This window comes from Pelodiscus sinensis, chromosome 4, assembly GCF_052426305.1.
Source record: "Pelodiscus sinensis isolate ZL-2025 chromosome 4, ASM5242630v1, whole genome shotgun sequence".
Classification (NCBI taxonomy): Eukaryota; Metazoa; Chordata; order Testudines; family Trionychidae; genus Pelodiscus; species Pelodiscus sinensis.
The window spans coordinates 1,766,239-1,793,406 of record NC_143055.1 but is presented as its reverse complement, the minus strand read 5'-3'; the positions used below and the strand labels follow the sequence as shown (position 1 = coordinate 1,793,406).

At 70.4% G+C, this 27,168-nt stretch overlaps 1 protein-coding gene across 1 annotated transcript; it reads left to right on the top strand.

Annotated features, from left to right (window-relative positions):
* The first annotated feature begins 1,068 nt into the window (after nt 1-1,068).
* On the top strand, nt 1,069-27,149 carry CPXM1 (carboxypeptidase X, M14 family member 1). The gene is made up of 14 exons (XM_089777702.1): nt 1,069-1,392; nt 7,528-7,635; nt 9,699-9,808; nt 11,824-11,963; nt 12,095-12,179; nt 14,335-14,485; nt 15,128-15,216; nt 15,520-15,643; nt 17,572-17,768; nt 18,131-18,310; nt 20,571-20,868; nt 23,086-23,225; nt 24,121-24,223; nt 25,476-27,149. Exons 1-14 carry the CDS (start codon nt 1,176-1,178, stop codon nt 25,736-25,738), a joined length of 2,205 nt encoding a protein of 734 aa, XP_089633828.1. The 5' UTR covers nt 1,069-1,175; the 3' UTR covers nt 25,739-27,149.
* Nucleotides 27,150-27,168: the final 19 nt, after the last annotated feature.

The window sequence follows — 27,168 nt, the reverse complement described above, 5'->3', positions numbered from 1 at the left end:
CCGTGGGTTTGTGGGCCTAGGAGAGGTACAAGGCACCCCTCCCACCACTGCTCTAGCATCTGCCATGCAGGGAGCCCAGCGCACCTCCCTAGCAGCAGGAGGCAGAGGAAGGGTGGGCCTGTGGTCTGGGTACCTGCTTGGGGGTCCTGGGTCTGTGCCACATGGCTCCCGGCCATGCCTGGGCATGAGGAGGAGACACGTGTGACGTAGTGGGGGGAACCTGCTAACTCTCTGGCTGCTGTCTGTAGCACCACCGAGCAGACAAGCGATGAGTCACTATGCAAAGAGGGTATCCCAGCTGGTTTGGCCAGCTGACCCCCATGGAGAGGAACAAAGGGAGGTGGATGCTGCCCTGGCTGGGGGGCAGGGCTGGAGGAGAAGGAGTTGGTTCCTGGCTGGAAAGCAGGGGAGAAGGAGCTGGGGAGGGGGCTGGGACTCCCCCATCTCAAAGGGGGCACTGAGGCCTCTTAGCCCCAGTTCCTGTAACCAGATTCCATCTGTGCTGCGCTGTGCTGGAGGAGCAATAAACCACCCTCAATTCCACCGGCTGGTGGAGTCTGTTTGTGCCATTTCGGGGTGCAGGAGACGGGGAACCCCCAACGCTGTCACAGCATGTTAGCGGGTGTGAGCTGGGTCGCTGCGGCAGGGGGCTCGGTCCCATTTTACAGACAAGGCAACTGAGGCCGCCCGAAGCCGCAAAGGGAGGGCACAGGAGGCAGGTCCCCCTGGCACTTTTCCAGTGGAGGGGGCGGGAGAGGTCATAGGCCCTGGCTAGAACAGTGCCCAGTACCAGCGCCGGTCTCTGGCCTGTGCCACGCGGGGGGTCAGACGAGCCCCGTGGGCCCTGGGCTCTGGCTGCAGAGCCAGGCTGGGCCCTCACCCACGAGCACCCTTCGCCCACCCCCCTGGCTGGCCCCGCTGCAGGGCACTGGGCGCACAGGCGCGGTGCCCTGCCGAGCTGGGGGGCTGCGGGAGCCGCCCCCAGCCCCGCTCCAGCCGAGAGCAGGACGCTTTTAGCGGGCCCCGCTACTCCGCGCAATGCGGTAGCTGCCTGGAGCCGGGGCCCGGCCGCGGGTGGCGGGGGAGGGAGCCGCTGCGCCGCGGACAGAGCGCAGGGAGAGGTGCGCGCCCCGCATCCGCTGCGCTGCGCCCTGCCTGCCCCTGCGCTCCTCGACATGCCGGCGCTGCCCCAGCTCCTGCTGCTGCTGGCCCTCGCCCCCGCAGCCCGCCTGCCCGGCGCGCACGGGGCCCCCCGCACCACCCTCCGCCCGGCCCGCGACCGGGGCCCCACGGCCGCACCCGCAGCGCCGAGCACCGCCCCGCACGAGCCCGAAGCCGGGGGCCAGGGCGCGCGGCTGCGGCTGCCCGCCGAGAATGCAACGGGCGGCGAAGGTAGGGGCTGGGGCGCAGCCTGGCCCGGGGCAGTGGGGAGGGGAGCGCAGCCTGGCCCGGGGCAGTGGGGAGGGGGGCTAGCGGCGGGGGGGGGGGGCTGGGCGCAGTCCGGCCCGGGGCAGTGGGGAGGGGGGCTAGCGGCGGGGGGGGGGGCTGGGGGCCTGGGGGGCAGTGGGGAGGGGGGCTAGCGGCGGGGGGGGGGGGGGGGCTGGGGCGCAGTCTGGCCCGGGGCAGTGGGGAGGGGGGCTAGCGGCGGGGGGGGGGCTGGGGCGCAGCCTGGCCCGGGGCAGTGGGGAGGGGGGCTAGCGGCGGGGGGGGGGGGCTGGGGCGCAGCCTGGCCCGGGGTAGTGGGGAGGGGAGCGCAGCCTGGCCCGGGGCAGTGGGGAGGGGGGGCTAGCGGGGAGGGGGGGGGCTGGGGCGCAGCCTGGCCCGGGGTAGTGGGGAGGGGGGCTAGCGGCGGGGGGGGCTGGGGCGCAGCCTGGCCCGGGGTAGTGGGGAGGGGAGCGCAGCCTGGCCCGGGGCAGTGGGGAGGGGGGCTAGCGGCGGGGGGGGCTGGGGCGCAGCCTGGCCCGGGGCAGTGGGGAGGGGAGCGCAGCCTGGCCCGGGGCAGTGGGGAGGGGAGCGCAGCCTGGCCCGGGGCAGGGTCCTTTCCCGGGTGTCCCCTTCTATGCTCCAGCCTTGTGCCTGGCGCCTTGTGCGGCACACTGGGGGTGGGGGGGCTGGGGGGCTGCCTGTCTTGTCCCGGGGGCGGGGCTCTCGGGGCTCGTGCTGGGGCCGGCCGGGCTTGTGAGCGGGTTCTGGTCCCCAGGCGCCCGGGGCTGGAAGGTGCGTCGCTCCCCGCACTTACTGCTTGTGTGTTCCTGGCCCTGCCGGCTTGTGTGCGCCTGTGGGGTGTGTGGGGTGGTACCGAGTGTTGTGTGGGGTGGTACCGAGTGCCGTGTGTGCTTTGTGTGGTGTGTGGGGTGGTACCGAGTGTTGTGTGGGGTGGTACCGAGTGCCGTGTGCGCTTTGTGCGGTGTGTGGGGTGGTACCGAGTGCCGTGTGCGCTTTGTGCGGTGTGTGGGGTGGTACCGAGTGCCGTGTGCGCTTTGTGCGGTGTGTGGGGTGGTACCGAGTCTTGTGTGTGCTTTGTGGGCCATGTTGTATGATGTCCAGCGTTCATGTGTGATTTGTGGGCCATTTGGTGTGGTGCTGGCCAGTGTTGTGTATTCTTTGTGGTGCATGTGGTGTGATGTGCTGTTCGTTGGGACATGTGGTGTGGTGCTGAGTGATGTGTGCTTCTTATGGGGTGTGTGGTGTGGTACTGGCCAGTGTTGTGTGCTCTTTGTGGGCCATGTGGTGTGCTATGCTTTGGAGTGTGTGGTGTGGTGTGACGCCAAGTGCCGTGTGCACTTTGTGGGCTGTGTGGTGCGGTGTGCCATGTGTGCATTGTGGGGTGTGGCATGCCGTGTGCGCATTGTGGGGTGTGTGGTGTGGAACAGCATGCCGTATGTGCATTGTGGAATGTGTGGGGTGGCGTGCTGTGTGCACTTTCTGATGTGCCGTGTGCATGTTGTTGGAGGTGTGGTGCGGTGTGTTATGTGCGCGTTGTGGAATGTGTGGTGCGGTGTGCCGTGTGCGCGTTGTGGGGTGTGTGGTGGGGTGCAGTGTGCTGTGTGCGCATTGTGGGGGGGTGTGGTGTGGTGCGGTGTGCCGTGTGTGCGTTGTGGGGTGTGTGATGTGGTGTGCCGTGTACGCGTTGTGGGGTGCGGTGTGTTGTGTGCGCATTGTGGGGGGTGTGGTGTGGTGCATTGTGTGCGCAGTGTGGGGTGCGGTGTGTTGTGTGCGCATTGTGGGGGGTGTGGTGTGGTGCGTTGTGTGCGCGGTGTGGGGTGCGGTGTGTTGTGTGCGCGGTGTGGGGTGCGGTGTGTTGTGTGCGCGGTGTGGGGTGCGGTGTGCTGTGTGCGCGTTGTGGGGTGTGGGATGCGGTGTGCTGTGTGCACGTTGTGGGGGGTGTGGTGTGGTGTGCCGTGTGCTCGTTGTGGGGGGTGGGGTGCGGTGTGCCGTGTGCGCGTTGTGGGGTGTGGGGTGCGGTGTTCCGTGTGCACGTTGTGGGGGGTGGGGTGCAGTGTGTTGTGTGCGCGTTGTGGGGTGTGGGGTGCGGTGTGCTGTGTGCGCGTTCTGGGGGGTGTGGTGCGGTGTGCTGTGTGTGGGGTGTGGGGTGTGGGGTGCGGTGTGCTGTGTGCACGTTGTGGGGGGTGTGGTGTGGTGTGCTGTGTGCACGTTGTGGGGGGTGTGGTGTGGTGTGCCGTGTGCGCGTTGTGGGGGTGTGGTGCGGTGTGCTGTGTGCGCGTTGTGGGGGGGTGTGGTGAGGTGCGGTGTGCTGTGTGTGCGTTGTGGGGGGTGTGGTGCGGTGTGCCGTGTGTGCGTTGTGGCGGTGTGGTGCGGTGTGGTGCGGTGTGCTGTGTGTGCGTTGTGGGGTGTGGGGTTCGGTGTGCTGTGTGCGCGTTGTGGGGTGTGGAGTGCGGTGTGTTGTGTGCACGTTGTGGGGTGTGTGGTGCGGTGTGCTGTGTGCGCGTTGTGGGGGGGTGTGGTGAGGTGCGGTGTGCCGTGTGTGCGGTGTGGCGGTGTGGTGCGGTGTGCCGTGTGTGCGTTGTGGCAGTGTGGTGTGGTGTGCTGTGTGTGCGTTGTGGGGGTGTGGTGTGGTGTGCCGTGTGTGCGTTGTGGCAGTGTGGTGCGGTGTGCTGTGTGTGCGTTGTGGCGGTGTGGTGTGGTGTGCCGTGTGTGCGTTGTGGGGGTGTGGTGTGGTGTGCCGTGTGTGCGTTGTGGCGGTGTGGTGCGGTGTGCTGTGTGTGCGTTGTGGGGGTGTGGTGTGGTGTGCTGTGTGTGCGTTGTGGGGGTGTGGTGTGGTGTGCCGTGTGTGCGTTGTGGCGGTGTGGTGTGGTGTGCCGTGTGTGCGTTGTGGGGGTGTGGTGTGGTGTGCCGTGTGTGCGTTGTGGCGGTGTGGTGCGGTGTGCCGTGTGTGCATTGTGGCGGTGTGGTGCGGTGTGCCGTGTGTGCGTTGTGGCAGTGTGGTGCGGTGTGCCGTGTGTGCGTTGTGGCAGTGTGGTGTGGTGTGCCGTGTGTGCGTTGTGGCAGTGTGGTGCGGTGTGCCGTGCGTGCGTTGTGGCAGTGTGGTGTGGTGTGCCGTGTGTGCGTTGTGGCAGTGTAGTGCGGTGTGCCGTGTGTGCGTTGTGGGGGTGTGGTGTGGTGTGCCGTGTGTGCGTTGTGGCAGTGTGGTGCGGTGTGCCGTGTGTGCGTTGTGGCAGTGTGGTGTGGTGTGCCGTGTGTGTGTTGTGGCAGTGTGGTGCGGTGTGCCGTGTGTGCGTTGTGGCGGTGTGGTGCGGTGTGCCGTGTGTGCGTTGTGGCGGTGTGGTGTGGTGTGCTGTGTGTGCGTTCTGGGGGTGTGGTGTGGTGTGCCGTGTGTGCGTTGTGGGGGTGTGGTGTGGTGTGCTGTGTGTGCGTTGTGGCGGTGTGGTGTGGTGTGCCGTGTGTGCGTTGTGGGGGTGTGGTGTGGTGTGCCGTGTGTGCGTTGTGGCGGTGTGGTGCGGTGTGCCGTGTGTGCGTTGTGGCGGTGTGGTGCGGTGTGCCGTGTGTGCGTTGTGGCGGTGTGGTGTGGTGTGCTGTGTGTGCGTTGTGGGGGTGTGGTGTGGTGTGCCATGTGTGCGTTGTGGGGGTGTGGTGTGGTGTGCTGTGTGTGCGTTGTGGCGGTGTGGTGTGGTGTGCCGTGTGTGCGTTGTGGGGGTGTGGTGTGGTGTGCCGTGTGTGCGTTGTGGCGGTGTGGTGCGGTGTGCCGTGTGTGCGTTGTGGCGGTGTGGTGCGGTGTGCCGTGTGTGCGTTGTGGCGGTGTGGTGTGGTGTGCTGTGTGTGCGTTGTGGGGGTGTGGTGTGCTGTGTGTGCGTTGTGGGGGTGTGGTGTGGTGTGCCGTGTGTGCGTTGTGGGGGTGTGGTGTGGTGTGCTGTGTGTGCGTTGTGGCGGTGTGGTGTGGTGTGCCGTGTGTGCGTTGTGGGGGTGTGGTGTGGTGTGCCGTGTGTGCGTTGTGGCGGTGTGGTGCGGTGTGCCGTGTGTGCGTTGTGGCGGTGTGGTGCGGTGTGCCGTGTGTGCGTTGTGGCGGTGTGGTGTGGTGTGCTGTGTGTGCGTTGTGGGGGTGTGGTGTGGTGTGCCGTGTGTGCGTTGTGGGGGTGTGGTGTGGTGTGCTGTGTGTGCGTTGTGGCGGTGTGGTGCGGTGTGCCGTGTGTGCGTTGTGGCGGTGTGGTGCGGTGTGCCGTGTGTGCGTTGTGGCGGTGTGGTGCGGTGTGCCGTGTGTGCGTTGTGGCGGTGTGGTGTGGTGTGCTGTGTGTGCGTTGTGGGGGTGTGGTGTGGTGTGCCGTGTGTGCGTTGTGGCGGTGTGGTGCGGTGTGCCGTGTGTGCGTTGTGGGGGTGTGGTGTGGTGTGCCGTGTGTGCGTTGTGGGGGTGTGGTGTGGTGTGCTGTGTGTGCGTTGTGGGGGTGTGGTGTGGTGTGCCGTGTGTGCGTTGTGGCGGTGTGGTGCGGTGTGCCGTGTGTGCGTTGTGGCGGTGTGGTGCGGTGTGCCGTGTGTGCGTTGTGGCGGTGTGGTGCGGTGTGCCGTGTGTGCGTTGTGGGGGTGTGGTGCGGTGTGCCGTGTGTGCGTTGTGGCGGTGTGGTGCGGTGTGCCGTGTGTGCGTTGTGGCGGTGTGGTGTGGTGTGCCGTGTGTGCGTTGTGGGGGTGTGGTGTGGTGTGCCGTGTGTGCGTTGTGGCGGTGTGGTGTGGTGTGCCGTGTGTGCGTTGTGGCGGTGTGGTGTGGTGTGCTGTGTGTGCGTTGTGGGGGTGTGGTGTGGTGTGCCGTGTGTGCGTTGTGGCAGTGTGGTGCGGTGTGCCGTGTGTGCGTTGTGGGGGTGTGGTGCGGTGTGCCGTGTGTGCGTTGTGGCGGTGTGGTGTGGTGTGCTGTGTGTGCGTTGTGGGGGTGTGGTGTGGTGTGCCGTGTGTGCGTTGTGGCGGTGTGGTGCGGTGTGCGGCTGGGCAGGGGGATCTCCCTGCAGGGTTCCCCGCCCAGCACCGTGTGGCCGTAACACCTGCGCGGTGCGGAGCCGCAGAGCTGCAAACAGGCTGCGCCGCGCTGGGCCGGGGGCGTCAGCGTCTGGGAATGGGGGGGCCGATCCTACCCCGCGGTGCCCCCTCCCCTCCAGCATTGCCCTGCTGTGCATGGGGTGGCGGCTGCTCCCTGTGGCTCCCTGGCAGGGGCTGGGCACAAGCCGGCTGCGCAGTGCAGGGGGCAGGCTGGGGCTGGCGGGCCCTGGCCCAGCTGAGGGACGGGGCGCCCCAGAGGCCCCCCAGCGGGGCCGTGCGCCGGCGGGGGGGGCTGGGCTTGGCGCAAGCCGGGAGAAGCGACGGGGGATCCGTGAGGGCCCCGCGGGGAGAGTCCGGGACTGGAGCCAAGCCACGGAGCTGGCACAGCCTGGAGCCGTCCACAGCTAACGCGGCTGCCCCGGCGCCCCCCACGCGGCTCCGGGCAGAGCCCTCGAAGCCGGCTTTGTGTCTGGGCCGGGGATCCCCGCCCGCCCGCCCGCCCGGGCTGCTTCCCCCTCCCCGGGGCAGCCTGCCCCTCAGCCAGAGCCCCAACCCTGAACCCCTCCTCGCTGGCCCCACCCCAGGCTGACCTCCCCCTAGCCGCTCGGCCCCCGCTGGCCATGTGCGGAGGGACACAGCCCTTCCCCCTGCAGAGCCGGCAGGGCCGTGCCCAGGGAGAGCAGTGGGCAGGACGGCTCCGGCACCGCTGGGCCTCTGGCTGCCTGGGGGCGATCCCGGAGCTGAGCCCCTGGGCAGGGCCCTAGGCAGGCGCCCAGGAGCTCCGGTCGCGGGCTGGAGGCAGCAGCCCCCCAGGATGTCAGGCGGGAGGCCCAGACACGTGGCAGCGGCGACTCGGTGCCCGGACACCTCCCAGCCGGGTCTCCAGGTGCCCAGGGCCTGGCGATGGCCCCTCCCTGCAGCAGGGCCCCGGGGCCGAGGGGGCCGAGGTTTGACCCCTCCTCCCTGGCAGCTGGCAGCACCCCGTGCCCTGGCCCCCGGCTCTGCCCGAGGACGAGCGGGGTGACCGGGGCCTGGCCTGCCTGTCTCCAGCCAGGGTCACCGCCAGAAAAGCCGTGCGGGTCAAAGTGGTCAAGAAAAAAGTCTTGAAGAAGAAGCCCAAAGCGCCCGCCCCGGGACCAGTCGCAGAGCAGCAGCCAGGTACGTCCTCGCCCGTGGGGCGCTGACCACAGGGGGTCGCCTGGTGCCCCCGGCCCTGGCCCTGGATCCTAGAACCCCGGGGCTGGCAGAGCCCTCAGGAGTCAGGGCGTCCAGCCCCCTGCGCAGAGCAGGACCAGCCCAACTCCATCAGCCCAGCCAGGGCTTGGTCCAGCTGGGACTGAAACCTTCTGGGGATGGAGATTCCCCCCCTCCCTAGGGAACCCAGCCCAGGGCTTCCCCACCGTCCTAGGGAAATGGCTGGATGTTAGGGAAAAGTGTAGACCCCCCCCCCTGCAACTTGAGCCCATTGCTCCTCGTTCTGCATCCGCCCCCCTGAGAACAGCCTCTCGCCAGCCTCTGGGGAACCCCCCTGCAGGGAGCTGCCGGCTGCTCTCAAATCCCCCCTCGCTCTGCTCTTCTGCAGACTGAACAGACCCAAATCCCTCAGCCCCCCTCGTAGGTCATGTGCTCCAGCCCCCGAATCATTTTGGTCGCCTCCGCTGGCCCCTCTCCAATGTGTCCACAGCCTTCCTGTAAGGGGGGCCCAGAACTGGACACGATACTCCAGATGTGGCCTCCCCAGAGCCGAATAAAGGGGAACAATGACATCTCTGGATCTGCTGGCAATGCTCCTCCTAATGCCCCCTAATATGCCATTAGCCTTCTTGGCTACAAGGGCACACTCTTGACTCACATCCAGCTTCTCATCCACTGTAACCCCCAGGTCCTTTTCTGCAGAACTACTACTTAACCGGTTGGTCCCCAGCCTGTACCAATGCTTGGGATTCCTCCGTCCCAAGGGCAGGACTCTGCACTTGTCCTTGTTGAGCCTCATCAGATTTCTCTTGGCCCAAACCTCTAATCTGTCCAGGTCACTCTGGACCCTGCCCCTGCCCTCCAGCGTATCTACCTCTCCCCCCAGCTTAGTGTCATCCGCAAACTTGCTGAGGGTGCAATCCATCCCCTCAGCCAGGTCATTAATAAAGATATTGAACAAAACCGGTCCTAGAACCGAACCTTGGGGCACTCCGCTAGAAACCGACCTCCATCCTGACATCGAGCCATTGATCACGACCCGCTGGGCCCGGCCCTCTAGCCACTTTCTATCCATCTTACCGTCCATTTATCCAATCCACATTCCCTTAACTTGCTGGCAAGAATATTGTGGGAGACCGAATCAAAAGCCTTGCTAAAGTCAAGGTCTATCACATCCACTGACTTCCCCACGTTCACAGAGCCAGCCCCTGCCGCCAGCGCCTGGCCCTGCCCCAGCTAGAGGTGTGGGCGGGCGTGACCGAGGTACCAGGGACGCTGCAGACCGGCGTTCGTACCCCCTTGGAGGAGGAGGTGCGGACGTGGGTTAAAGTGCTGGGTAAATGTTGGGCACGTGGCGCGTAAGTGGGCCGGCCGGAGCGCTGGTGCTAGTCTGGCTCACCCGCAGGCGAGACACCACTGTCCCTGCCTGGCTGGCTGCAGCACCGAAGGGGGGGACGGGCGAGCCCCTCGGCTCGTTCCCTGCTGCTGCTGGAGGCGCTGTCTGTGCTGCTGCAGCCGCAGCAAGGAGCCAGGCGCAAGGTCTCCCGCAGCAGCAGCCTGGGCCCTGGCGGAGCAGGCACCGAGCGCAGGGCGTGGGCAGGGCGGGAGGAAATGCCCCTCGGGCTGCGGTACCTGGTCACTGCACGCGTGGCCCGTGGCCGTTACTGCCCGAGGACAGCGCAGAGGCACCCCTAGCGCCTGGGGCAGGGAGCCAGGGGTCCGGAGCACGGCACGTCGGGGGGTTGTTCCACAGCCGGCAGTGCCGGGGACTCCGGAGATTGACAGGGGCGAGGCAGAGGGCAGCAGGGTCCCCCCGGATGCCGCGCTGGCTGTTCCCATGGGCCCGGACCCCCCCATCCCAGGGCGGGGTCCCCCCATTGCAGGCGAGATTCCAGCGGAGAAGCGGCTCCCAGCCTGGCCTCCCTCGCTGGCCGAGGCTCCGGGGGCAGAGCGCTGTGTGTGCGGCTGCGCTTTAAGCTGACTTGGCCTTCCCTTCCCCTTCCCCTTCCCCTTCGGCCTCCCGCCAGAGTGTCCCCCGCTGGGCTTGGAGTCGCTGAGGGTGTCGGACTCCCAGATGCGAGCCTCCACCATCAAGCGCTACGGGCTGGGTGCCCACCGGGGACGCCTCAATATACAGGTGTGCCGTGCCGTGTTGCGCCGTGCCCTGGTGTGCCACGTTGAGCTGTGCCGCGCCGTGCCGTGCCGTGTTGAGCTGTGCCGCGCCATGCCGTGCCGCGTTGAGCTGTGCCGCACCATGCCGTGCCGTGTTGAGCTGTGCCGCGCCGTGCCGTGCCGCGTTGAGCTTTGCCACGCCGTGCCGTGCCGCGTTGAGCTGTGCCGCGCCATGCCGTGCCACGTTGAGCTGTGCCGCGCCATGCCGTGCCGCGTTGAGCTTTGCCACGCCGTGCCGTGCCGCGTTGAGCTGTGCCGCGCCATGCCGTGCCGTGCTGCGTTGAGCTGTGCCGCGCCATGCCGTGCCGCGTTGAGCTTTGCCACGCCATGCCGTGCCGTGCCGCGTTGAGCTGTGCCGCGCCATGCCGTGCCGTGCCGCGTTGAGCTGTGCCGCGCCATGCCGTGCCGTGCCGCGTTGAGCTTTGCCACGCCATGCCGTGCTGTGCCGCGTTGAGCTGTGCCGCGCCATGCCGTGCCGTGCCGCGTTGAGCTTTGCCACGCCATGCTGTGCTGTGCCGCGTTGAGCTGTGCCGCGCCATGCCGTGCCGCGTTGAGCTGTGCCGCGCCATGCCGTGCCGTGCCGCGTTGAGCTGTGCCGCGCCATGCCGTGCCGTGCCGCGTTGAGCTGTGCCGCGCCATGCCGTGCCGTGCCGCGTTGAGCTTTGCCACGCCATGCTGTGCCGTGCCGCGTTGAGCTGTGCCGCGCCATGCCGTGCCGTGCCGCGTTGAGCTGTGCCACGCCGTGCCGTGCTGTGCCGCGTTGAGCTGTGCCGCGCCATGCCGTGCCGTGCCGCGTTGAGCTGTGCCGCGCCATGCCGTGCCGTGCCGCGTTGAGCTGTGCTGCGCCATGCCGTGCCGTGCCGCGTTGAGCTTTGCCACGCCATGCTGTGCCGTGCCGCGTTGAGCTGTGCCGCGCCATGCCGTGCCGTGCCGCGTTGAGCTGTGCCACGCCGTGCCGTGCTGTGCCGTGCCGCGTTGAGCTGTGCCGCGCCGTGCCGTTTCGTGCTGTGCCACATTGAGCTATGCGGTGCTGCGCCGTGCCCTCGGGGCTCTCACCTGGCCAGCAGGGCTACAGCTCCCTCCAGCTGCTCTGGGCTGCCGTCCTGATGGCTCTGGCCCTCTGCCGCAGGGTCGCCCCCATCCATGCCCCCCGCTAACGTCTCGTCTTCCGGTGGAGGGCAGCAGCTGTCTCCAGAGCCCTGCTCCTCCCCAGTCGGGGCCCACCACAAGCCCCTGAATGTCCGGAGGTACCGGTGCCCCTGGGCAGCCCCCGCCGCTCTCCATCCCATTCGCAGCCAGACAATCGGGCCCATGGGGGGGCAGATCCGTGAATCTCCACTGCAGCCAGGCTGGCTTCACACGGAAACGGCCAGGCGGGTCAGACCAAGGGTCCATGCAGCCCCGTGTCCCTGGGCCAGATACCCCAGAGGGAGGGAACACAACAGGGAACCATCACGTGATCCCACCCCTGACGAGCAGCGGCCGGGGCCCCAGCCCTGCCCAGCCCGGCTAACAGCCACTGGCGGGCCCAACCCCCAGGAATCTATCTAGCTCTTTTCTGAACCCTGTTACAACTACTAGTCTTCACTACGTCATGTGGCAAGGAGTTCCACAGCTTCCCTGTGCACTGTGCTCTACTCAAACGTGCTGAAAGTGGGCCCCCTGCTGGAGGGGAGGTGTGTTCGCCTTGGGCTTAGGGGAGCACCTGTGACTCCTGGCCAGAGTAGCTCTTCTGTCCAAACCCCCCTCAGAATTCAGCTGGCCCACGGCTCAGAGGGGTGCGCCTGGCGGCAGTGCTGGGGGCTGAGCCGGGGCCCCCTCCCTGTGTGCTGGGCGCTTTCCAAACGTGGGAGGGTGAGTCCCTGCCGCAAGGGGCCCGGGGCACTGATGGGTACCCCCAGCGCGAGGAGCCCGGCACACGCCTTCACGCGCTCCGCGGCTGCCCCCGCGCTGACCCCTGCCGCGCTCTGCCCCCCGCAGTCCGGGATCCACGACGGGGACTTCTACGATGGGGGCTGGTGCGCCGGCCACGAGGACCGGGACCAGTGGCTGGAGATCGATGCCCGGCGGCCGACCCGCTTCACCGGCGTCATCACCCAGGGGCTGAATTCCATCTGGACGTAAGCCACTAGCGGGGGGCTGGGCGGGGCCAGCGAGCCCATCCCCGTGGCGTCCCGGCTCTCAGACCAGTCCCGGGGAGCCCCAGAGCTGGCGACTCCGGCCCCCATGCTGGCTCCTCTTCCCCACGTAGGTACGACTGGGTGACCTCCTACAAAGTGCAGTTCAGCAACGACACGCACAGCTGGCAGGCGGGCAGGAACGGGACACAGGAGGCGGTGAGTGGGGGGGCAGGAACGGGACACAGGAGGCGGTGAGTGGGGGGGCAGGAACGGGACACAGGAGGCGGTGAGAGCAGCATATGTGCACAAGCAGTGGGGGGTACATGCGAGCGGCGTGTGCGCACAGGCGGTGGAGTGTGCGTGCGGCGCGTGTGCACAGGGGGTGGGGTGTGCGTGCGTGCGGCGGGTGTGCACAGGCGGTGGGGTGTGCGTGCGTGCGGCGGGTGTGCACAGGCGGTGGGGCGTGCGTGCGGTGCGTGTGCACAGGCGCTGGGGCGTGCGTGCGGCACGTGTGCACAGGCGGTGGGGCGTGCGTGCGTGCGGCGCGTGTGCACAGGCGCTGGGGCGTGCGTGCGTGCGGCGCGTGTGCACAGGCGCTGGGGTGTGCGTGCGTGCGGCACGTGTGCACAGGCACTGGGGCGTGCGTGCGGCGCGTGTGCACAGACGGTGGGGTGTGCGTGCGTGCGGCGCGTGTGCACAGGCGGTGGGGCGTGCGTGCGGTGCGTGTGCACAGGCGCTGGGGCGTGCGTGCGTGCGGCGCGTGTGCACAGGCGGTGGGGCGTGCGTGCATGCGGCGCGTGTGCACAGGCGGTGGGGTGTGCGTGCGTGCGGTGCGTGTGCACAGGCGGTGGGGGCGTGCGTGCGTGCGGTGCGTGCGTGTGCACAGGCGGTGGGGTGTGCGTGCGTGCGGTGCGTGTGCACAGGCGGTGGGGTGTGCGTGCGTGCGGCGCGTGTTCACAGGCGGTGGGGGCGTGCGTGCGTGCGGCGCGTGTGCACAGGCGGTGGGGGCGTGCGTGCGTGCGGCGCGTGTTCACAGGCGGTGGGGGCGTGCGTGCGTGCGGCGCGTGTTCACAGGCGGTGGGGGCGTGCGTGCGTGCGGCGCGTGTTCACAGGCGGTGGGGCGTGCGTGCGTGCGGCGCGTGTTCACAGGCGGTGGGGGCGTGCGTGCGTGCGGCGCGTGTTCACAGGCGGTGGGGTGTGCGTGCGTGCGGCGCGTGTGCACAGGCGGTGGGGTGTGCGTGCGTGCGGCGCGTGTGCACAGGCGGTGGGGGCGTGCGTGCGTGCGGCGCGTGTTCACAGGCGGTGGGGGCGTGCGTGCGTGCGGCGCGTGTTCACAGGCGGTGGGGCGTGCGTGCGTGCGGCGCGTGTTCACAGGCGGTGGGGGCGTGCGTGCGTGCGGCGCGTGTTCACAGGCGGTGGGGTGTGCGTGCGTGCGGCGCGTGTGCACAGGCGGTGGGGTGTGCGTGCGTGCGGCGCGTGTTCACAGGCGGTGGGGGCGTGCGTGCGTGCGGCGCGTGTGCACAGGCGGTGGGGGCGTGCGTGCGTGCGGCGCGTGTTCACAGGCGGTGGGGGCGTGCGTGCGTGCGGTGCGTGTGCACAGGCGGTGGGGCGTGCGTGCGGTGCGTGTTCACAGGCGGTGGGGGCGTGCGTGCGTGCGGCGCGTGTGCACAAGTAGTACACTGTATTTCTGCGCTGAAGAACGGCTCTGACCGTTCCCTGCCCCTCCTGCCGAATCTCTTGGGCAGCGAAGCGAAGTGTTCCTAGCAGCACAAAGCAATCAGCCGGGGTGGGGCGGGGGGGATGGGCTGCTCCCCCACATTTCGCTGCCCGGGCAGGCCCCCGCTGAGTGGGGAAGGGGGGCCATGGGAGGGGTCCTGGCCCGCACTCTGTGTCCATGCCTGGCGCCCCAGGGAGCTGTGAGCCCCCCGCCCCAGCGGCGCCCCGCTCCCTCTGGCTGGGGGGCAGAGCAGCTGCTGGCTGGCCTGGAGCACGAGCCGCCTCCCGCCATGGGCCAGAGTCCAGCGCCTGGCTCTGGCTGCTTCTCGTCAGGGCTGAGTGGAGCCAGGGGCTGGGCCGGCCGTAACCCTTCGGGCCCTGGGCCCTCCAGCGCCAGGCGCCAGGGTGGCTCTTGTTCGAGCTCGTGTCCGGAGGAGGACCCGGTGCCCAGGCCGCGCCGGGGAGCAGGGCTGGACCGTGGCCCCAAAGGCTCCGTGGGCGCGGGCAGCAGCCACCGGTCTGGGGCGCAGGGCGGAGCCCGGGTCCCTAAGGGCAGGGGACAGTGGGGAGCTGAGTTGGAGGCCCTGGGCCTGGCGCGGGTGCGTCCAACGGGAACGGGACCGAGCCAATGCCACGTCCGTCCGCCCGCCCCTAGGTGTTCCTGGGGAACAAGGACCCCGAGACCCCCGTGCTCAACGCCCTGCCCGCCCCAGTGGTGGCGCGCTACATCCGCATCAACCCCCAGACCTGGTTTGAAAACGGCACCATCTGCCTGAGGGCGGAGATCCTGGGGTGCCCCCTGCCAGGTAGGACGGCGCCGGGCCCGGGGACCCTCCCTCGAGAGCGGCCCGGCCCCACCGCCTTCCCCTCCCTCCCTCGAGAGCGGCCCGGCCCCACCGCCTTCCCCTCCCTCCCTCGAGAGCGGCCCGGCCCCACCGCCTTCCCCTCCCTCCCTCGGCGCGGCCTCTGCATGGTCTGCAATGCAAGCGCCTCTCCCGGCGTCCTGCGGCTCCGGCCGCCCCTGCCTGACCCCAGGCCAGGCCCAGAAGCATGCATGTTCCTGAGGCTGCCGATGGTCTCCCGGGGAACAGGGCGGCCAGGGTCCGTAGCGCTGAGGTATCGCCAAGAGCCCTGAGAGCTGGGTCGTGACCAAAGCCGAATTCCGAAAACGGGCCCTTGAGACACCCCTGTGAGCTCAGGCCCGGGCGGCGCACGGGCAGCGTGGCTGAGGCGCGGCGCTGGAGCCGGGCAGCGATGGCGCCTGGCGTTCTCACGCGGGCCAGCCACTGTTGCTGCAGAATAATTGCCGTTAGCCACGCCAGCGAGAGCCCCCTCTTGCCAACATGGCGGCCGCTCCCCGTGTCGCCCTCACGACGGGCCTGCTGAGTTCGCTTAGGGGAGGGGAAGGGGCCGGCGCCGGCCCGGCGTTCACGCCCGTCTCCCTGCAGACCCCAACAACATCTACCGCCAGGAGAGCGAGCCGGTGCCCGCCGACAAGCTGGACTTCAGGCACCACAACTACAAGGAGATGAGAAAGGTGCAGGCCCTTCGCGCCCCCGCCAGGGCTGGGGCAAGTGGGTCCCACCCTCGCAGCCCCCCCCCCCACAGGGAAGTCAGGCAGGGCCCCGGGCAGGAGAGGGGGGCAGGGAAGCCAGGCAGGGCCCCGGGCAGGAGAGGCGGGCAGGGAAGCCAGGCAGGGCCCCGGGCAGGAGAGGCGGGCAGGGAAGCCAGGCAGGGCCCCGGGCAGGAGAGGCGGGCAGGGAAGCCAGGCAGGGCCCCGGGCAGGGAAGCCGGGCAGGGCCCCGGCAGGAGAAGTTAACCCCACCGCTCGCCCTGGCAGCTGATGAAGAAGGTGAACGAGGAGTGTCCCAACATCACCCGGGTCTACAGCATCGGGAAGAGCTACCGGGGCCTGAAGCTGTACGTCATGGAGATCTCGGACAACCCCGGGCAGCACGAGCTGGGTGCGTGTCCGCCTGGGCAGGGACGGCACCGGCACCACCCACGGACAGAGCGGGGCTCGGTCACTGCTCCTCGGCCACCCCCAGTCCCACGTCGGCCAGCCACGTCCTGCTCTGCTGCCCCATGGCCCACGCGGCTGGCCAAGCCGAACGGCACCCGCTGGGTCTGCCCCCGGGCACCTCCCCGAGCTAGGGAGCCGGCTGGGTCTGCCCCCGGGCACCTCCCCGAGCCAGGGCACCCGCTGGGTCTGCCCCCGGGCACCACCCCCCGAGCCAGGGCACCCGCTGGGTCTGCCCCCAGGCACCTCCCCGAGCCAGGGAGCCGGCTGGGTCTGCCCCCGGGCACCCCCACCCGAGCCAGGGAGCCGGCTGGGTCTGCCCCCGGGCACCCCCCCCCGAGCCAGGGAGCCAGCTGGGTCTCCCCCGGGCACCTCCCCGAGCCAGGGCGCCTGCTGGGTCTCCCCCGGGCACCTCCCCGAGCCAGGGCACCTGCTGGGTCTGCTCCCGGGCACCTCCCCGAGCCAGGGCACCTGCTGGGTCTGCCCCAAACACCCCCTGAGCCTCAGGCCCAGCCTGGGGCTGTTCTGGGGCCAGTCTCTGGTTTGCTTTCTCTGATGTTCTGGGGGGATTTGCCAGGTTTCAGGCAGCCTGGCACTGGGCAGGCGCTGAGCTGTCAGCCCATTGCCTGGAGGGCAGGCAGCAGGCGAGCACGGTGGGTGTGGGGCAGGCTGGGTGGGTGGTGGGGGTAGCAGACAGGCAGGGGCAGTGGGGGGCAGGCAGAGGCAGGTAGCAGACAGGCAGGGCAGTGGGGGGCAGGTTGGGCAGCAGACTGGCAGGGCAGTGGGGGCGGGCGGGCGGCGGACAGGCAGGGCAGTGGGGGCGGGCGGGGAGGGCAGCGGACAGGCAGGGCGGTGGGAGCGGGCGGGGAGGGCAGCGGACAGGCAGGGCGGTGGGGGCGGGCGGGGAGGGCGGCGGACAGGCAGGGCAGTGGGGGCGGGCGGGGAGGGCGGCGGACAGGCAGGGCAGTGGGGGCGGGCGGGGAGGGCGGCGGACAGGCAGGGCGGTGGGGGCGGGCGGGGAGGGCGGCGGACAGGCAGGGCAGTGGGGGCGGGCGGGGAGGGCGGCGGACAGGCAGGGCGGTGGGGGCGGGCGGGCGGCAGACAGGCAGAGCAGTGGGGGCGGGGGGGCGGCGGACAGGCAGGGCAGTGGGGGTGGGCAGGGAGGGCGGCGGACAGGCAGAGCAGTGGGGGCGGGCGGGGAGGGCAGCAGACAGGCAGGGCAGTGAGGGAGGGCGGCGGACAGGCAGGGCAGTGGGGGCGGGCGGGGAGGGCGGCGGACAGGCAGGGCGGTGGGGGCGGGCGGGGAGGGCGGCGGACAGGCAGGGCAGTGGGGGCGGGCGGGGAGGGCGGCGGACAGGCAGGGCGGTGGGGGCGGGCGGGGAGGGCGGCGGACAGGCAGGGCGGTGGGGGCGGGCGGGGAGGGCGGCGGACAGGCAGGGCGGTGGGGGCGGGCGGGGAGGGCGGCGGACAGGCAGGGCAGTGGGGGCGGGCGGGGAGGGCGGCGGACAGGCAGGGCGGTGGGGGCGGGCGGGGAGGGCGGCGGACAGGCAGGGCAGTGGGGGCGGGCGGGGAGGGCGGCGGACAGGCAGGGCAGTGGGGGCGGGCGGGGAGGGCGGCGGACAGGCAGGGCAGTGGGGGCGGGCCGGCGGCGGACAGGCAGGGCAGTGGGGGCGGGCCGGCGGCGGACAGGCAGGGCAGTGGGGGCGGGCCGGCGGCGGACAGGCAGGGCAGTGGGGGCGGGCCGGCGGCGGACAGGCAGGGCGGTGGGGGCGGGCGGCGGACAGGCAGGGCAGTGGGGCCGGGCCGGGCCGGGCAGCAGACGGGGCGGGAGGGCGCAGGCTCAGAGGGCAGCTGTGGCGGTGTCCCCGGCAGGCGAGCCGGAGTTCCGCTACGTGGCCGGGATGCACGGGAACGAGGTGCTGGGCCGGGAGCTGGTGCTGAACCTCATGCAGTACCTGTGCACCGAGTACACCCGGGGCAACCCGCGCGTCCGCCGCCTGGTGCGCGAGACCCGCCTGCACCTGCTGCCCTCCATGAACCCCGACGGCTACGAGACCGCCTCCAAGCTGGTAGGGCCCGCCAGGCGCCGGGGGTGGCTACGGGCCGGGCTCGGGACCAGGCCTGGTGCTGCAGCTGCACTGGCGCCGCCAGGTTGGCTCCAAGGGGTGGCTGGACGACCCGGCCTGTCCTCTGGGTCCCTCTCTGGGCCCAAGCTGGGGTCCAGCCAGCGGGGCCGGGCTGGGAGAGGGCCGGTGGGGACCAGGCTGGGGTGGAGCCACGCTGGGAGAGAGCCGCCACGCACACGGAGCCGGGCCGCGGCAGTGCCGGGCTGGGGGTGTCACGACGGCCCGGCCCTGGCCGTTAGTGGGGGCTCTGCCTGGTGGCTGGGCGTGGGGGCGCCGTGTTCTCCTGCCGGGCTCCCTCCCCGCAGGGCTCGGAGCTGGCGGGCTGGGCCACGGGCCGCTGGACCTACGAGGGCATCGACCTGAACCACAACTTCGCCGACCTCAACACGGCCCTGTGGGACGCTGAGGACAACGAGCTGGTTCCTCACCAGTTCCCCAACCACTACATCCCCATCCCGGAGTACTACACCTTCGCCAACGCCACGGTGAGCCCGCCCCGCCCCGCACGCCCACCGGGGGGCCTGCAGGATGGGGGGCCTGCGGGAGCTGTGAAGTATGGGGGACACAGGCGGGCCTGCGGGGTCAGGGCACATGGAGAAGCCGTGAGGTGCAGGGACACAGGGGGGCTGCAGGGTGGGGGACGTGGAGAAGCCGTGAGGAGCAGGGACACCGGGGGGCTGCAGGGTCGGGGGACGTGGAGAAGCCGTGAGGAACAGGGACACGGGGGCTGCAGGGTCGGGGGACGTGGAGAAGCCGTGAGGAACAGGGACACGGGGGCTGCAGGGTCGGGGGACGTGGAGAAGCCGTGAGGAGCAGGGACACAGGGGGGCTGCAGGGTCGGGGGACGTGGAGAAGCCGTGAGGAGCAGGGACACAGGGGGGCTGCAGGGTCGGGGGACATGGAGAAGCCGTGAGGAGCAGGGACACCGGGGGGCTGCAGGGTCGGGGGACGTGGAGAAGCCGTGAGGAACAGGGACACGGGGGCTGCAGGGTGGGGGACGTGGAGAAGCCGTGAGGAACAGGGACACGGGGGCTGCAGGGTCGGGGGACGTGGAGAAGCCGTGAGGAGCAGGGACACAGGGGGGCTGCAGGGTCGGGGGACGTGGAGAAGCCGTGAGGTGCAGGGACACGGGGGCCTGCAGGGTCCGGGGACGTGGAGAAGCCGTGAGGTGCAGGGACACGGGGGCCTGCAGGGTCGGGGGACGTGGAGAAGCCGTGAGGTGCAGGGACACGGGGGCTGCAGGGTCGGGGGACGTGGAGAAGCCGTGAGGAGCAGGGACACGGGGGCCTGCAGGGTCCGGGGACGTGGAGAAGCCGTGAGGTGCAGGGACACGGGGGCTGCAGGGTCGGGGGACATGGAGAAGCCGTGAGGTGCAGGGACACGGGGGCTGCAGGGTCGGGGGACATGGAGAAGCCGTGAGGTGCAGGGACACGGGGGCCTGCAGGGTCGGGGGACGTGGAGAAGCCGTGAGGTGCAGGGACACGGGGGCTGCAGGGTCGGGGGACATGGAGAAGCCGTGAGGTGCAGGGACACGGGGGCCTGCAGGGTCGGGGGACATGGAGAAGCCGTGAGGTGCAGGGACACGGGGGCCTGCAGGGTCGGGGGACATGGAGAAGCCGTGAGGAACAGGGACACGGGGGCTGCAGGGTCGGGGGACGTGGAGAAGCCGTGAGGAGCAGGGACACAGGGGGGCTGCAGGGTCGGGGGACGTGGAGAAGCCGTGAGGAGCAGGGACACGGGGGCCTGCAGGGTGGGGGGACATGGAGAAGCCGTGAGGTGCAGGGACACGGGGGCCTGCAGGGTCGGGGGACATGGAGAAGCCGTGAGGTGCAGGGACACGGGGGCCTGCAGGGTGGGGGGACATGGAGAAGCCGTGAGGTGCAGGGACACAGGGGGCCTGCAGGGTCGGAGGATGTGGAGAAGCCGTGAGGAGCAGGGACACAGGGGGGCTGCAGGGTCGGGGGACATGGAGAAGCCGTGAGGTGCAGGGACACGGGGGCCTGCAGGGTCGGGGGACGTGGAGAAGCCGTGAGGAGCAGGGACACGGGGGCTGCAGGGTCGGGGGACGTGGAGAAGCCGTGAGGAGCAGGGACACGGGGGCCTGCAGGGTCGGGGGACATGGAGAAGCCGTGAGGAGCAGGGACACGGGGGCCTGCAGGGTCGGGGGACATGGAGAAGCCGTGAGGTGCAGGGACACAGGGGGGCTGCAGGGTCGGGGGACATGGAGAAGCCGTGAGGAGCAGGGACACGGGGGCCTGCAGGGTCGGGGGACGTGGAGAAGCCGTGAGGTGCAGGGACACGGGGGCCTGCAGGGTCGGGGGACGTGGAGAAGCCGTGAGGTGCAGGGACACAGGGGGGCTGCAGGGTCGGGGGACGTGGAGAAGCCGTGAGGTGCAGGGACACGGGGGCTGCAGGGTGGGGGACATGGAGAAGCCGTGAGGTGCAGGGACACGGGGGCTGCAGGGTCGGGGGACGTGGAGAAGCCGTGAGGAGCAGGGACACCGGGGGGCTGCAGGGTGGGGGACAGACGGGACCGGGAGACGGAGGGATGGCCCTTGCCGAAAGGCGGGGACGGGTGCGGGACGAGATCCAGGCAGTTCTGGGCCTGCTGCCCAGGGGTCCGTGTGCCAGCAGCGGGAGGGGGCAGAGCAGGGGGTCATGCCAGGAGCCCGCACACAGCATGGCCACCCTGGGGAGGGAAGGGCGCGCCCCCCAGCCCCCACGCTGAGGCCGGTGCGTGCCCAGGTGGCGCCGGAGACCCGGGCCGTCATCGACTGGATGCAGAAGTACCCCTTCGTGCTAAGCGCCAACCTGCACGGCGGGGAGCTGGTGGTGACCTACCCCTTCGACATGGCCCGCTCCTACTGGAAGGCCCAGGAGCTGACGCCCACGCCCGACGACCCCGTCTTCCGCTGGCTGGCCGCCGTCTACGCCACCACCAACCTGGCCATGGCGGACGCCGAGCGCCGGCCCTGCCACTACGAGGACTTCACCAGGGAGGGCAACATCATCAACGGGGCCAACTGGCACACGGTGCCGGGAAGTAGGTGGGGGCAGGGCGGGGAGGTGCCGGCAGCCCCGGGGCCCCACGGGAGACGGGGCGCAGTCGCTGGAGCCCTGGCGCGACCGGGCTGGGCCGGTCCCAAGGTGGGGCTGCCGGGGGGGCGGGCCCTGGGGAGCAGCAGGGCCTTGCGCGGGGTTGGAAATGGAGCGTCTGGGCCGTGGGGCAGACAGGCCTTGGCCCCTGCCCTCCAGCCGGTCGTGGCTGAAGCAGCCTCCGGCGCCCGGGGGGACCCGTAGTGACTCCCCCCCCGCGGTAACAACCCCGAGAGGCCCGTCCCCCCCCGCGGTAACAACCCCGAGAGGCCCGTCCCCTCCCGCGGTAACAACCCCGAGAGGCCCGTCCCCCCCCGCGGTAACAACCCCGAGAGACCCGTCCCCCCCCCCGCGGTAACAACCCCGAGAGACCCGTCCCCCCCCGCGGTAACAACCCCGAGAGGCCCGTCCCCTCCCGCGGTAACAACCCCGAGAGGCCCGTCCCCCCCCCGCGGTAACAACCCCGAGAGGCCCGTCCCCTCCCGCGGTAACAACCCCGAGAGACCCGTCCCCCCCCGCGGTAACAACCCCGAGAGGCCCGTCCCCTCCCGCGGTAACAACCCCGAGAGGCCCGTCCCCCCCCGCGGTAACAACCCCGAGAGACCCGTCCCCCCCCGCGGTAACAACCCCGAGAGGCCCGTCCCCGCCCGCGGTAACAACCCCGAGAGGCCCGTCCCCTCCCGCGGTAACAACCCCGAGAGGCCCGTCCCCCCCCGCGGTAACAACCCCGAGAGGCCCGTCCCCGCCCCGCGGTAACAACCCCGAGAGGCCCGTCCCCGCCCGCGGTAACAACCCCGAGAGGCCCGTCCCCGCCCGCGGTAACAACCCCGAGAGGCCCGTCCCCCCCCCGCGGTAACAACCCCGAGAGGCCCGTCCCCCCCGCGGTAACAACCCCGAGAGACCCGTCCCCCCCCGCGGTAACAACCCCGAGAGGCCCGTCCCCCCCGCGGTAACAACCCCGAGAGACCCGTCCCCCCCCCCCGCGGTAACAACCCCGAGAGACCCGTCCCCCCCCCGCGGTAACAACCCCGAGAGGCCCGTCCCCCCCCCGCGGTAACAACCCCGAGAGACCCGTCCCCCCCGCGGTAACAACCCCGAGAGGCCCGTCCCCCCCCGCGGTAACAACCCCGAGAGACCCGTCCCCCCCCCCCGCGGTAACAACCCCGAGAGACCCGTCCCCCCCCCGCGGTAACAACCCCGAGAGGCCCGTCCCCCCCCCGCGGTAACAACCCCGAGAGACCCGTCCCCCCCCGCGGTAACAACCCCGAGAGGCCCGTCCCCGCCCCGCGGTAACAACCCCGAGAGGCCCGTCCCCCCCCGCGGTAACAACCCCGAGAGGCCCGTCCCCCCCCCGCGGTAACAACCCCGAGAGACCCGTCCCCCCCCGCGGTAACAACCCCGAGAGGCCCGTCCCCGCCCGCGGTAACAACCCCGAGAGGCCCGTCCCCCCCCCGCGGTAACAACCCCGAGAGGCCCGTCCCCCCCGCGGTAACAACCCCGAGAGACCCGTCCCCCCCCGCGGTAACAACCCCGAGAGGCCCGTCCCCCCCCGCGGTAACAACCCCGAGAGGCCCGTCCCCCCCCCGCGGTAACAACCCCGAGAGGCCCGTCCCCGCCCGCGGTAACAACCCCGAGAGACCCGTCCCCCCCCGCGGTAACAACCCCGAGAGGCCCGTCCCCCCCCCGCGGTAACAACCCCGAGAGACCCGTCCCCCCCCCGCGGTAACAACCCCGAGAGGCCCGTCCCCCCCCCCCCGCGGTAACAACCCCGAGAGGCCCGTCCCCCCCCCGCGGTAACAACCCCGAGAGACCCGTCCCCGCCCGCGGTAACAACCCCGAGAGGCCCGTCCCCCCCCCCCGCGGTAACAACCCCGAGAGGCCCGTCCCCGCCCGCGGTAACCGCCAGACCGTTCCTGGCGAGTGACCCTACGATAACAAAGCAGCCTGACGGGGTGAGCCGACCATTACAAACGGGCTCGGGGTCCATCGCTGGCGGGCGAGCCGCGACCGGCCCCGCTGCCGTGGATTTGCCAGTGCCCGGCCGGCCGTGGCGCCGAGCTCCCGTCTCAGGCTTGGCCCCGCTGCCGTGGATTTGCCAGTGCCCGGCCGGCCGTGGCGCCGAGCTCCCGTCTCAGGCTTGGCCCCGCGCTGTGCCCCCGCGCAGGCATGAACGACTTCAGCTACCTGCACACCAACTGCTTCGAGGTGACGGTGGAGCTGTCCTGCGACAAGTTCCCGCACGAGTCCGAGCTGCCCCGGGAGTGGGAGAACAACAAGGAGTCCCTGCTGGTCTTCATGGAGCAGGTGCGGCCTGGCCGAGGTCCGAGGGGCAGCCTGGGGCTGGGCTGTGGGTCCCTAGGCTGGATACCCTGGAGCCGGATGAGGCCCGGGACCGGCCGGTGTCACGGCCCCAGGGCTGGGGAGACCCGGCTCAGCACTAACCCCAGCGCCCAGGGAACAGGCCAGGTGCCAGGATACCTGGGTCCCACTGCCGGCTCAGCCTGCTGCCCTGCCCTGCCCCAGAGTCAGCCTAGCCCCGAGCCAGTCTCTGCCAGTGGCAGAGTGGAAAGTGCCTGGTAACCTGCCCCCAGGGGCATCCCCCAGCCCCGGTCAGCAGCTCCTCTCCCATCCCAGAGCCTGGCTCCAGAGCTGCTCCAGGTGCCAGCATCCCTGCTGCCCTCAGCCCAGCTGCTGCCTCTTTCCCGGGTGCTCCAGCCGGCGGAGTCTGGTTATAAAAGGGGCAGACCCTGTGGGGAGCCTGCAGCACCTGGGGCCTAGCGTGGTTCACCTACCCCTTGAGCCAAAGGGAATCCCCGTTAGCTGATAGCAGTGTAGGGGCAATGACACAAAGTACAGCACGTCTAATTCCAGCCAGCAGAGGGCAGTAGTCTCAGGCATGCCCACACAGTGCCCGGGCCTGGCTAGCAGGAAGCCAGAGGTGTTAGCAATGAGTTCCCAGAGTGCCCAGGTGCAGGGCTCAGCGGCAGGCTGGTTGGGGCTGCCCTGCCACGCCGGGCCGGGCTGTTTGTAGCCAAAATGCCACGTGGGCAAAGCTAGAAAACAGCAGCTCTAGGTTCCTTCACCAGATGTGGCTGGACCACTCCAGCTGCCACGGGCAAGCCCCACGTGGCCATGCCAAGCTGCCGTGGCCGAGCCTGGGCGGGAGCATCAAAGGGCCACTACGCCTGTGTTTGTCCAGGTCCGCCGCGGCATCAAAGGGGTCGTTCGGGACAAGGACACGGAGCAGGGAATTGCTGACGCCATCATTTCAGTGGATGGCATCAACCACGACGTGAGAACAGGTAGCGCAGGGCTCTCCCTTGCATGGCCCAAGAGCAAACCACGACCTGCGGATATGGGGACACTAGGGGAGCAGTCCTCCAGAGACTCCAGAGAGGGGGATCCATGGCCTGCGTTACAGGAGGTGCCCCAGGGATCAGGATCCGTGGCCCATGTTAGAGGAGCGGCCGGGGGGGATCTGTGGCTCATGTTAGGGGGGCGGCCGGGGGGGATCTGTGGCTCATGTTAGGGGAGCGGCCGGGGGGGGATCTGTGGCTCATGTTAGAGGAGCGGCTGGGGGGATCTGTGGCTCCCGTTAGGGGAGTGGCCGGGGGGGATCTGTGGCCCACGTTAGGGGAGCAGCCGGGGGGGAACTGTGGCCCACGTTGGGGGAGCAGCCAGGGGGGAACTGTGGCTCACGTTGGGGGAGCGGTCAGGGGGGATCTGTGGCCCACGTTAGGGGAGCGGCCAGGGGGGGGGATCTGTGGCCCCCGTTAGGGGAGCAGCCGGGGGGGATTTGTGGCCCCCGTTAGAGGAGCGGCTGGGGGGATCTGTGGCCCCCGTTAGAGGAGCGGCCGGGGGGGGGGAGGAGCTCTGTGGCCCCCGTTAGGGGAGTGGCCGGGGGGGATTTGTGGCCCACGTTAGAGGAGCGGTCGGGGGGGGATCTGTGGCCCACGTTAGAGGAGCGGCCAGGGGGGATTTGTGGCCCCCGTTAGAGGAGCGGCCGGGGGGGATCTGTGGCCCCCGTTAGGGGAGCGGCCGGGGGGGATTTGTGGCCCCCGTTAGAGGAGCGGTCGGGGGGGATCTGTGGCCCACGTTAGGGGAGCGGCCGGGGGGGATCTGTGGCCCCCGATAGGGGAGCGGCCGGGGGGGATCTGTGGCCCCCGTTAGGGGAGCGGCCGGGGGGGATCTGTGGCCCCCGTTAGAGGAGCGGCCGGGGGGGATCTGTGGCCCCCGTTAGGGGAGCGGCCGGGGGCGATTTGTGGCCCCCATTAGGGGAGCGGCCGGGGGCGATTTGTGGCCCCCGTTAGAGGAGCGGCCGGGGGGGATCTGTGGCCCACGTTAGGGAAGCGGCCGGGGGACCAGTGGCCCACTTTAGGGGAACGGCCGGGGAGATCTGTGGCCCGCTTTAGGGAGTGGACCAGGGAGGGGCAGCCCTGGGGAGGGCAGGGCAAAGCCGTGCCCACACGGGCCGCTGGTTGCTGAGGGGTAGCACACACCCGGCCCCACAGCCCAGGCCAGGGACCCGCTGAGGCTGCCCCTTTGTCCCCCCAGCTTTCGACGGGGACTACTGGCGGCTGCTGAACCCGGGCGAGTACGAGGTGACGGCGGCGGCGGAGGGCTACCACGCGGCCAGCCGGGTGTGCCGCGTCTCCTACGAGGACGCCCCCACGCTCTGCGACTTCCGCCTCACCAAGACGCCCAAGCAGCGGCTGCGCGAGATCCTGGCCCAGGGGGCCAAGGTCCCCAAGGACCTGATCCTGCGGCTCCGCCGGGAGCGGCTCCGCCAGCTGCAGGCCCAGCGCCGGGCCCAGTGACCGGGGGCAGGGCCCTCTGGACAGTGGGGAGGGGGTGCGGCTCGCGGCCCCTCCCCCGCGCTCTAGTCTAGCGCCGCCTCGCTCCTCCGTGCGGTGAAGCTTTGGGGCTCGGTGGGAGAGCGTAGGGCACCCCGAAGGCCTCACTGCCTGGTCCCCTCCAGCCCGCCCCCCGCTGCTCGCCCCGCGGCCCCTTTGGTGCAGGGGGCCTGAGAGTGGCAGGCCCAGGCTGGCTCTTGGTGCAGCGTGCTCTGGCAGGGCACAGGCAGCGGCAGGTCCCCCTGGGCCGGCTCTGCCTGCAGATGGGGGCTTCGTGAGGCCTTCGAGGTGCCGCGTCCCCCAGGGAGGGCTGCACCCGCCTGCTGCCGTCTTAGCCAGCCCGGGGCAGCTCTGGCTGGATCCTGCAGCTCCCGATCCAGCTGCCCCTGCCCGGCGCCGGACCGCTCTGCCTGGCCGCCGCTTGGCAAGCTCCGGGCTCCAGCGAGGCCATAGGGCATTTGACAGCTGGCCCGAGGGGCAGGGCCTGGGGAACACGCGGAGCTGGGCTCTAGCAGGAGCCGTGGGGCAGGAAGGGGCTTTTCCCCACCGCAGTGGGGCTGAGGACAGAAGAGGGGGAATCTCACCCCCTGCAAGGAGGGGTGGTGCCAGCTTTCTCCAACCAGTGCCTGGGTTCCTGGGGGATTACTGCCCCGTGGGAGGCAGTCGCGGGCCCAGCCAAGCAGCTGGCTCAGTCGTTCCAAGGCTGCTGTTGGCCGCTGTGCTCTGCCACACAGGGAGGTAACTGCACGCAGGGCGAAAGGGGACCAGGCTGGTGGGGGAGCAGGAGGCAGGCGGGCAGTGCAGCACAGTGGGTAGCGACAGAGGCGCCCTCTGCCAATCCCCTGAACTGCGCGGCGGCGTCTCTCCGAGGGCTTGAGCAAGCAGCTGCCACCGGTTCCTCGAAAGACGCAGGGCGGCTGCGTCTGACCCTAAAAATAGCTCCTGGCACCTGGTGGGCATGACGCAAGCTGCCTTCCATGGCCTGGCCCCAGGCAGGTCTGGCTGGCAGGAATCCAGGGCAAACATGCATGTCAGTGCTGGCCATGACACAGGAGGTGCCGCCGCGAGGGTGTGTGCTGGCTGGATTCCCGCAGTCCAGGGCTGGGGCTCCTGGTGCAGGCAGGGAAGTAGCCGTGTGCTCCCCGTGGCAAGGACCCAGGAGTGGAATGGACAGCACCCGCTCGCCCGGCTCCCAGGCCCATTGCGAATGGCCGGGGGGCTGGCACCCTCCCTGAAAGCCCCACCTGCGGCGGCCTCCCTGGGGCCAGCCCGAGAGGGACCCGCGGCTTTGTGCAGGGCAGGGCCGGCACGTGCAGGGGGGATTCCATTGGGGCGGGCCCACGAGGACAGGCCGGGCGCTGTGTGCGAGGCACAAACCCCCCCAGGCAGAGGCC